This window comes from Apostichopus japonicus, chromosome 15 (assembly GCF_037975245.1).
Source record: "Apostichopus japonicus isolate 1M-3 chromosome 15, ASM3797524v1, whole genome shotgun sequence".
NCBI lineage: Eukaryota > Metazoa > Echinodermata > Holothuroidea > Aspidochirotida > Stichopodidae > Apostichopus > Apostichopus japonicus.
Window position 1 is genome coordinate 21096570 of NC_092575.1, and position 11330 is coordinate 21107899.

Here is an 11330-nt window from a genome sequence, read left to right on the forward strand (position 1 = left end):
TCGTTTTATATAGTGCTTACCATGTTGCAGCTAGGTTACCCTTAGCACGTACTATTTTTCACGTTATATTTGTGCTTTTAGTTAAATGTGAATAAAATGATTCGGCTATAGGTTATTAAGCCATCCGGAAACTCTATGTTCTTGTGGTTCTTTGTATACTTATATAAAAGAAAAGTCCGAACGCGTCACGTTTCGATCCTATAAGGACCTCCATCATATCGAGGTAGACTGACAAACTCACAAAAGTCACATAAACACGAAGACAAATTGATTTTTAAAAGGTATGCTGTATTGGCCCCAAATATGCTAGATATTCAAATATGGTCACCTTTGGTCAAAATTCTTAAAATGTTTTTATTACAACCTTCGAGAAAATTGTCCTCACTGCGACATTCAGTCATCTTGTGTATTCCTTAAATGTGTCTGAGAACAATTTGGAGAGTAATGACTGGCAGTAAAGTATTTTTGGAAAATTCTAGCAATTCTAGCGTATTATAATTTGGGGCCTATACTGACTACCTTTAATTGGTAAAATGAAAGTATCCATATCATATACAAACAGTGGTCACAAGTGAAACTTACGGTGGACGTTGAGATAAGAACATAGAGGTCGTGAAGGGTCTATACAAGCATGTCTGAAGAGAGGGGTGGGTGGAAGGGGGGGGAGGTGCAGTACCGGTACCCCAGGAAAATTGGGCGCCCGATGTTTCGATCCTAGGAGCCCGGGAAAATATAGGATCAATAATAATGTCATAATAGGTCTCTGTGACATACCTTACGTTTTGGTGGTCGACGGCATACTTTACTTTATTTTTAAATGTGGACATTTCGATATTAAACGGCGCAATTTGATGATAATATCTCACACTGTCTAATTGTAGTCATTTTTAGGTAAAACGTAAGAATTTTGACAATTAAACGGCATAGTTTTGTGATAAACAAGTTCGAGATGAAACTTCGAATTTCAAAATATAATATCGAAGTGCACTGTTTGGATTGAAATATCGTTGCATTTAGTAAAATATCGGGTTTATCATGCGAATTTATCATGCTCACTCGGATCCTGCAAAAGGTATAGGTCTACTCAACTTCACCGGCATGTGAAGACGTCCTTATTGTTACGAAACTACTGCAGCCTGAGTTGTGGGTACTTCTCTCGTTTCACATAATTAAGTACATTCATACTGGACTCGGCTGAGCCTCGTCTGTTATTCCCCAAAATTTAGGATAGCTGTTTTATTCACCAATACTTATTCACAGCGGGTGGAAAAGCCTTATCCGGCTCATGCAGTCAGTATAAAGCTTGTGTTATTCCATAAATCTTGGGCTTAAACGTGACGTCATCCCTTCGGGCCAATGAGCGACCTGCTTAACAGAGTCGTCATGTTTTAAAGATTTGCTAGTCTGGCTTTGCATATATTTGTCTGATTTGAATGATCTGATATTGAGATCATTCGATAAAATAAGTCTTAAGAATTGATAAAAATAGCGTTGTCTGCATAAATCCGGCAAAGGTAAGCGTCCTCTTATGTTTCCAAGTATCATTTATTGAATTTTGTCAAGCTTTGCTAGTGAGTGTTAGGATAGGGTCGATTGTTTACCAGACGTAGTGAAGGTAAAACGTCTCCTGATAGTCATACCATGTAATTTGGAGTAGTTATGCGAAAACGAAAAAGGTATTGGCCTAGGCCTATGAACGTTTAACTTAGTAACTATTGCTTGAGTAATGTGCTAAGGCCTAGGCTAGACCTACATGACATAAGCCTACTGATTAGCCTAATGTTAGGCCCTTAAAGTTACAATTGGGCAGAGAGAATAGAGATAAGCATAGACAGAAATAACTTTCCTAACAGTAACACTGAGTTAATATTTTATTTGTCGTGGCAATTCAACCATCAGACTGGTGAACAACAGTGGATACCAGACTACTGTATCTGTCTCACAGTTAATTAACCAATCAGTGCAGAGTAACAAGATTTCCCCACTTATTGATGAAGTGCCATGCAATTAGGGTTCAGCACTTTCATTATTCATGTAACATTGCAAACCATTGGATGCATACTGTAGTCCTTCAATGAACTTCCACAATTGTTCTATGAATACAAGAGTTGACATCTTTTGGGAGAATATAGGATCAACCACACCTAGGCCCTAGGCCAATTCATACTATTATGGTGATGAGAATTGCATGGCTCTCGTAATTTTAGGTGCCATTTCATTAACCATGTACCTCTCTAAACTAACGAGGCCTAGGCTAGGTCTTATATTATAATCTGTGTTTGCAAATAACCTTGCTAATGATTCTATACAGTTTCAGTGTAACTAGCCACAGAACATGCAGCTTTCAACATGCGTTGCAATGTGTCCCCCAGGCTGTTGGGGGAATAAGAAAAGAGGTCATGTTATTTGCCTGGTAGTCAAATGAATAAAGTGGGCAGTATGACTTATTTGTCTGACTGCCAGGTAAATAACATGCTACCTTTTCTTATTCTCCCAGCAGCGGAGGAAAAGTGCAAGCATTAGTCCTTAAATCCATCCATCACCCATAGCATAAGACTATGTATATGTCCATATTCTCCTGGCAGCCTAGTGAATAGTGAGGACACTACGCCTTATTCGTCAGCTGCCAGGCGAATCTGTGTGATGTTTTGTTTTATGCTCAAACATTCCTAGCCTACGTTAGGCTTTAGGTTGGGCCAATATACTAGACTTTGATGGCTTAACAATACACTCATCTAGCTACAACAAAAAGCAGACCTATGTTAGGCCTTGCCCAGCTGCGAATTACAGAGCAGGGGATATCTTTTCAGAAAACTGCCACTCTAACTTAGTTAATAGCTAAGCGCAGCAGCGTTTCAACTGATGATGCCTTGGTGTGTGACTTAGTATGAATGCTTGTAAAAATACCCCTAAATTACATTTCATTAGAGATTATTTGATTGGGTTCTTCACAGTTGCATACAATAACAAGAATGGAAGAAGCTTCTGCAACTCAGCTGGAGAAAGGAAATGAAGAAGCATCCCAAGTAAGTAAAACAAATGTCCCATCATATCAGAATTAATAAAATATTCAGATGACTGAAATCAATTGCTTGATGAAGTTGCTAAGGTAAAACCCACATCTACATACTGTAGCATCTTGTATGGCGATGATATGAATTTTTTCAAATTTGGTGAAATTTTTGTTTAAAGTTCATCTTGTAATAGCAGAGTGAATTAAGTCATCATGGCATTTATCTGAAATTAACCTTATACTTTATCTTTAACAATATTGAACTTTCTCAATTGAAAATTGAGGAAAATAATATTTCCACAGAAAAAGTTGCATTTTAATTTTATGGAAATTCTAAATATAGTGAACATTGAGTTACTTTAGTTTAGTTAACTATTGAATAAAATGAAAGGCCTACTAAAAGCATGACTACCATACAGCCTAGTCTAAATTTGTCGATAATTGTATCCACAGCCAACGGACAGAAGTACAAATACTACAGACCAACATTTGTCTGTGAATAAAGATGCAGTTGGTAAGAGAGAAACTTTTCTTTTCAAGGTTTTGACCAAATTATAATTAAGAGAATGATTCCTCAAGAAAAAAAGAAAAAAATGCGAGCTTATTCCTTATTGTTTAGTACAACCAGGACCATGCACTTTAGTGACTTTAACCAGATAACAATAAAATATATCATTTATCCTTTGTCAACAGCGAAGAAACCAAACATGGAAAAAGAAGAGGTGACCATCCCAAAGGTTGTCTTAGAAAGCAAACCGGAATCATCAACTGGCTCGCAGAAAAATGAAGAAACTTGTAGGGCAAAAGTGGCGGCAGATAAACAGCCGACTTCAGCAGACGATCGTAAAGAGGATCCTGACGCAAAAGTTAAGAGATCAGTGGTCACACCAAAAGATCAGATGAAAACTGGAGACAAGGGAAAGAGAGGGAAGAGAAAGAAGAAAACCAACTTACCAAAGTGAGTCATACAGAAATATTCAATTACATATTTTCAAACTTTTGACTATTCATGCAATCATTTTTCATTGGTTGACATTCTTCCGTAAATCACACTCATAAACTAGTGAAATGAAGTTGTCATATTTTCGATGGTATCGCACACTTGGAAAAAAGGAAGAAAGAAATGGCTGAGTATTTTTCATGCATGGAGAAAATTTAGTTTCCATATTTCTGATTCAGAAAATAGGTTGCTCACAAAATACTGAAAATAGAGAATATTCTGAGTATAAAAAACTTGGTTTGCATTTGTGTAACAATATGTTTATTTGTTGCACATTTTTTTATTTTTATGAGATATCAAATAAAATATTGACACGTCCATATGGATTTCAAAATTCAAGCTTACCGATTTGGTCTAAAATGTTTGCCGATTTCATGTTGCATTTTCACCCTTTTTAAGTCAACAAATGAAATAAACATTAATCGGGACATTTTCTAGATCTGGTCATCTTGTTTGTATACCAATTGTTGTATGATGGGCACATTTTGACATATTACCTTTGAAAGTAGGGTATGTGAAAATAATGTTGAACTTTGTCAGTACTGTCCTTTTTTGTCCATGTTTTATCAACTCGATGAATTATTTTATCACTTCTTTTTATTCAGAATTACATTAAAGCAGCAGAGTCCCGTCATGAAAAGGTTGACCGATTTCTTCCCGGTCAGAAGAAGTAACAGAAGATGCAAGTCCTCCATTGAGGTGAGATCATGGAGCACTTTGTTTTAAGAACTGCAGGTCTATAGTGACTAAACAGCTAGTGCTAACTAGTGCTAAATGCTATACCAAATGCTCACATTATTCCCTGGATGACATGTTCACCAATTGTCGACTGACTTTTAAACATCGCCCAGGCAGCTGGGTGGACTTCCTATCAAGATTAATGTATGATGTAAGAAGGTTATTACTGGGTATGTTTTGCTTTAAAGCTAAACCAACCAGCTGTTCTTGTCCCTGTATATATAAAGAAGTGCAGCATTAGTTTTGGTCGTCAGATTGGAAAATTAGTCTGCAAATTGTGGAGAACTTTTTAAAATCGCAGTCCTGTAGGGATAATGGGAATTGTGTCACTGGGTACTCAAACTTTCAACTGGTAAAAACATACAACACTCTTTCTCATTTGTGTCATCAAAGGTCGAAGAAAAGAAACGTTTGGAGGAAGCAATACTGACTGGACAAGAGGAAGGCTTAGAGGTGAGAGATAGCATGGTAACATCTGAAGAACAGATGAAATGAGGCTGCAACTCGCATTGATTTTTTTCGCATACCGATGAAAACATTATCTCTTACTCTAACAACTGGCACAAGAAATTAAAATATTAAGCCATAAACATTTGCAATCGAAACAACACAGCATTACACAATATTGTTTAGACGTGCACTTTTTTTACGATGGATGAAATGGTAGGGTTGCGTAGGGATTGCTACCTTCTGTATGTAGGATTGGAGTACTCAGTTGGCAGGTGAGAGTACTTGCAATCCCGAGATCATTTGTTGGAATCCTGTTCTAGCCAAAAGATTTTCTTCACTTTTATCAATTTATTTTTGTATAATTTCCAGCTTAGATTACCATTCTTGGTTTACTTATATACAAAAAGGGAAAATGAAAGACACCAGGATGTTTGTTAATTAGCAACTGTCTCAGTTGGATGTGATACTATTTGAGATACTGTCACATACAAGGGCATCCTTGCATTAATGTACTGGGGGGGGGGGGGTATTACTCAGAAGTCACACTAGTATCGAAGAGGAAGAAGAAGTTCTGGGTGGAGTTTGTAAGTTTGATGACTTACATCATTGTGTAACACTTCAGGAGTAAAGATGGAAAGAAAGAGATTATATGTTTACTCGTCTAAGTCTAGGGGCTAACTATCTCAATTCCTGTGGAAAACTGTCTAATACTAGTTTTGACTCACTAATAGTACTATCATGATACTACTAGCACTATTGCAATACAACTTGTAATATTGGAATACTAGTTCTATTGGAATACTACTACTGTAGTACTATTGAAATACTACTAATGTAGTACTATTGAAATACTACTAGTACTTTGCATATTACTAGCACTATTGGAATACTACTAGTACTATTGTTATACTACTAGCACTATTGTAATACAACTTGTAATTTTTGAAACACTACTAATACTATTGGAATACTACTAGTACCATTGAAATACTACTAGTACTTCAAATATTACTAGTACTATTGTAATACTACTAGTACTATTGGAATACTTCTAGCACTATTGGAATACTATTAGTACTATTGAAATACTACTAGTACTATTGTAATACTACTATTCCTTTGAATATTACTAGTGCTATTGTAATACTACTTGTACTATTGGAATACTACTAGCACTATTTGAATACTACTAGCATTATTGGAATGCTACTAGTACTATTGGAACACTTCTAGCACCAGTAATCTTGGAATACTATTGAAATAGTGTGAATTTTTCTTCCACAAGATTTATCTACAAGATTTATCGTCTTCCTTTTTAGAAATTTTTCATGTCATTCCTTTTAAATTTGTAATCTTTGTCCGACAGTCGAGAGAGATTGATGGAAAGGGTAGGGGCGTGATTGCTACAAGAGACTTCGCCAAAGGTCAGTTTGTTGTGGAATATTACGGAGATCTGATAGACGTTATGAAAGCTAAGGAATTGGAGGCAAAATACGGCATGGACCCCTCCATTGGCTGTTATATGTACTACTTTGAATTCAAGAACAAAAGATATTGGTGAGTGAATTTATAATACCTTAAAGGCATTGAAGACTCGCCCCAAACCGCGTGCATCCATCCGAAATTGGTAACTTTCATTGCTTGCAAGTGACGTTTTGTTCGTGTCGCTACAAAATGCAGACAGTACAGTAATGAAACGTGATACCTTGTTATCTTTAGCTGGACCTGAGATGGCCATCGCTGTATTGTTTGTACACTGTGCTGTGGGTAATGACTGCAGCTGTATGTACTGACTGTACACTAGTGTCTTAAATACATACGGTAGCAAGCTGTGTGTGTGTATTTTCTGGGATCGATGGTGGTGTCTAGCACTTCTGTTACACCTCATTCGAAACTAGGTCAGATTCCCGGCATTAGACGTTTCTTTTTGCGCGAGTCTTCACACCCTTTAACTATTATATCGATAAAGACAGTGACAACAGCGACTTCACTGCATTCATTCTCTCAGTTTCGTGTGACAATTAGTCGTATACAATGCTACAGACTCAGCTGATATTACACATAATGAAAAAGATGTTTTTTTTTTAAGTTGTAAGGGAAAGGTAAATTGTACCTGTTGACATTGCTTGGTAGAATAGAATGCAAAGTTGTGATTCTTTCCATGAGCTAAGGCAAATCTTGCTTCATTTGGGAGATATCATGATTTCTAATTCATGTCAGGGGGGGGGGGGGGCAGGGGCTGTCCTAATTGTGTTTCTAAATATTTGATGTCACAGTCATAACTCCAAAAAGAAGGTGAAACTGTTTATTTGAGCTATCAAAAATTTCTCGTAAATACTTTTCATAATGAAATTGAACAGCAAAAATCTTTCCAGGTATCAGGAAGTGCCAGAAGCTGTATTCTTTACTTTCACAGAAGCATTTGCAAAAACTGTCTCTGTCAAAGGATAATTAAAAAGCTGAAAAGATTTATACAAATGGGTTTGTGAAACTGGTTTTAGACTTACTCAAGTCTTTAGTCCGATGTTGGAACCCACATCAAAATTGAGATACATACCAAATGAAATAAAGATTTTTATTTAATAGTTGTCTGGGAGAGGTGTTTGGGTCTTTGTATTTTCTGTGTGGAGGGAAACCCTATTGTGTCTTTAAAACAGTAACATTTTTGACATCGACATTGACGACTTACAATTGAACAATGAACAGCACTGGCTGCAATTCTGAGGTTTTATTGTCTCCTAATCTGCATCTTTCAGCGTGGACGCTACAAAAGAATCAGGTCGGCTGGGCCGTCTCCTGAACCACAGTAAAACCGGTAACTGCTGCACTAAACTCGTCCCCATTCAGAGCAAGCCGCATCTCATTCTCGTCGCGAAGAGAGACATCAAAGAAGGAGAGGAGTTGCTGTACGATTACGGAGACAGGAGCAAAGAGGTCCTCGAATCACACCCCTGGCTAGCATCATGATGGCCATAACAGTGAGAGATGAGGAAGATACAGTACCCTGAGGAAGAAGCTGGGACAACCTTTGGCTTCAGGGGTCAAAGAAGGTCATGAAAAAACACCTTAAATCTGTACATTAAAATGTTTCTCAAGCAGGGTAACGTGTGCTGCAATGTTAGACATTGTCCGGCAGACTTGTGGAGGCTTCAAAGAGAGCACTTCAAAGAAGCTATGACTTATCAATTGGTGCTTTAGAGTTGTCGAACAAAAATACTCATCATTATCTAAAAATGTCGTTTGAGATTTTGGATGCTGAAGTGCTAATATATGTGTCAGTAATTCGTCAGTTGGCAAGAAGTAGAACATATTGTGTCATTGTCTATCATTTCAAAGAAAATGTCAGGTGCTACAGAATACAGATATCTTTGCCTGTTGGTTGTTATTCGTATGTATTTGTATTTAAGTCAACTTCTGTTTTGTACTCCATTGAGAAGTCTTGCATGTTAGATGTTTATAGTGTGTTGTACAATGTGGGTACTGGGCTACAGGTGTCTTCTAACCCCATGTGTGGACAAAACTTTTGAAATATTTCTAGTCGAGACATTTTGTCAATTTCTTATTTGAGAAGTAAGGTTACCTTTAGTAAGGTTTAGATATTTATCCATATCATTACTGTGCGTTCTAGTTCAGCTATGTGGTTTCCATGGTGTTAGAATGTCTGTAACTTTATTATTATATTTTTTTTCTAAAAAAGCAACCAGTAATATAAAATATATTCAATGGGATAACAAAGTCTGTGGCATAGGAAAAACATGTTCACAAATGCTGATAGAAAGATATTGGTCAAATCCCCATCTCTATATCTTAAATCGACTGTTTAAATAAAGCAAAAAAATTATTTCATATTGTCTTGTAAGAGTACTACATTGTACAACAATTTGTGATGTAAGCATGGATGACAGGTTAATTGGTGTCCATTGTATTTTCAGTGATGTATTGAAGGGTCCCTTTGCAATTAAATCGCTGTTTAATTTCGATCAATTTATGACATCATTACCGCTCAAAAATCCTAAACATTCCTTCAAATTGATCTATCAATTTTTTAAATTTCCAACAATCATAGGGGGAAAAAAATCAATGTTGTAAGAAAGTCATGAGTTGAGTCACTGGATTTCAAACGTGAAGTGAACAGAAACAGTAAAGAAAAAAGTTCAACAAGTTTTCCTCACTTGACTGGAGCCTTGAAAATTTCTGGTAATGACTCAACTGGACTTTAAAAATCGAGTGACTTGTTACAACTGTGTAAAAAAAGCAAAGAGGGTTGTCAGAAAAATTATATATAAAATAAAAAGACAGCACTGAATAATTGCATAATCCAAATTAGAAGAATAAACTGTAAAGCTTACATAACTTTTAAGACGCACAAATTTGTTTCTTTTTACAAGCCTTGTACATATATAGCATTCTGTATTCCATTAAAGCAGATGCTTGAGTTTAGTATCGTAATTTTTTCGTCGTTATCGAGTTAGTGAAAATTCAGTCAGATAATTATTTGATTTGTTATTCTTGTTTCCATGATGTCATAATTCAAGGTTAAAAATCTGAAGTAATTTGATTTGTTCTTTAAAGTACACTTTCATATAAAAGGTACCCATCCTTAATGACTCTGTATAAAAGAGTAAGGGCTGAAGGTGTTATTTTCCTTAATAACTGCTGGGGCTGACTAACAGCTAACTTTATCTCTTTTGGAAGTAACATGTAATCAGCAAAGAGTATTTATAATGTTATTCTTGTTTCTATAACATCATAATTTAATGCTCAAATCTGAAGAAATTTTATTTGTTCTTTAAAGTACACTTTCATATCAAAGGGTACCAAACCTTAGCTACTTTGCATACAAGAATAAGGCGGAATGTGTTATGACTAACAGCCTAACTGCACTTCTTTTGGAAGTAACATGTAACTAGCGGAGAATATTTCTCTAGTTAGTGTATCTGATTAGATGTGAGATATTGTTGTAAAACATGGTGGGGGGATGTGTGGGGGGGGGAATAGTTTATTTAAAGACATGTAGTGAAAGTTTTCCAACAGGCCACTCTTCCCCTACCCCTCACATTCTTTTTTCTGCCTTGGAAAGTGGGGGCACACACAATCAACACAGACCCAACTGCTTGAGTACCCTTTTTATGAGTAGTGGTGTAGCTATGGTGTTAGGGGCACAGCTAGCTTCAAGAATGAGAACTTCGGCAGCTTTTAACCCTTACAGCCCTTCATCTAAACTGTACTTGACACAAAGACACTAATTTGTAAAAATAAAAAAACATTCTGTCTGGCTTTCTGCAGGATCTTACTTGACTGGCATTTGTGATATGTAAGCTCATAATGTCAGAGCTAACCCTTGGGAGAGGGGGGCCTGGATGCCCCTGGACATTGGGGGCCCTGGTTCAATGAACCTCCTCTACCATGTATTTCTACACCTATACTTGTTACAAACAGTTCTTTACTGTATGATATGCGCAGCTAATGCACCTTGTATTAATTTTCAAAGTTTCATATCCAAAGTCCTCTAAGATCATGCTAATCAGGAGTTCTCTCAAATGTTAATGCCTGTGATGGAAAATTTTGATAGGTATTACTGATACAAGCTCATAAGAAATGAAAAGATTCTTCAGTTGATGTCACCATTTTTGTCAATGCGCACCCGTTTTGCTTCCTTTTACCCTTAATCTTACAGTTGCAGAGCCCCATTGTTTTAAGGTCACTGCAGGTATTTAAATTCTTTTCTAGGTGCTTGATGAAACCACTCATAATTAAAAGCTATCACAGTATAGAGTTAATTCATTTCAGTTAAGAATAGATAGACGAATGTAAATTTCAATAGGTGCCACAATGATATTTCAAATGCACAAATGTCTGTAAAAATATCTTAAAATATTTTGCTTCTTATATTTCCTTCTTTTCCTGTATTTTATGTAATATATTTGAAAGTTTATTTTGTGAATCTGGTTTCATTTTGTCCTCTTTTTGGTCATACATTTGTGTGTGCAATAACTGCGAATAAGAGACCAATTGCAAAAGTTTGCCATATATGACATGTAAATTATAGCACTCCATATATTATTTACTGCTTGAGAATGACATTTTTTCTTCTGGTTCTCAATGTTGTGAGAGTGAAGTAACCCGTAG

General features: G+C 36.3%; 1 protein-coding gene across 1 annotated transcript; it reads left to right on the top strand.

The window, feature by feature from the left end:
- The first annotated feature begins 1652 nt into the window (after positions 1–1652).
- Positions 1653–11145, top strand: LOC139981150 (N-lysine methyltransferase KMT5A-A-like). The gene is made up of 8 exons (XM_071993344.1): positions 1653–1676; positions 2955–3026; positions 3467–3527; positions 3707–3971; positions 4619–4712; positions 5145–5204; positions 6568–6758; positions 7958–11145. Exons 2-8 carry the CDS (start codon positions 2973–2975, stop codon positions 8166–8168), a joined length of 936 nt encoding a protein of 311 aa, XP_071849445.1. The 5' UTR covers positions 1653–1676; positions 2955–2972; the 3' UTR covers positions 8169–11145.
- Positions 11146–11330: the final 185 nt, after the last annotated feature.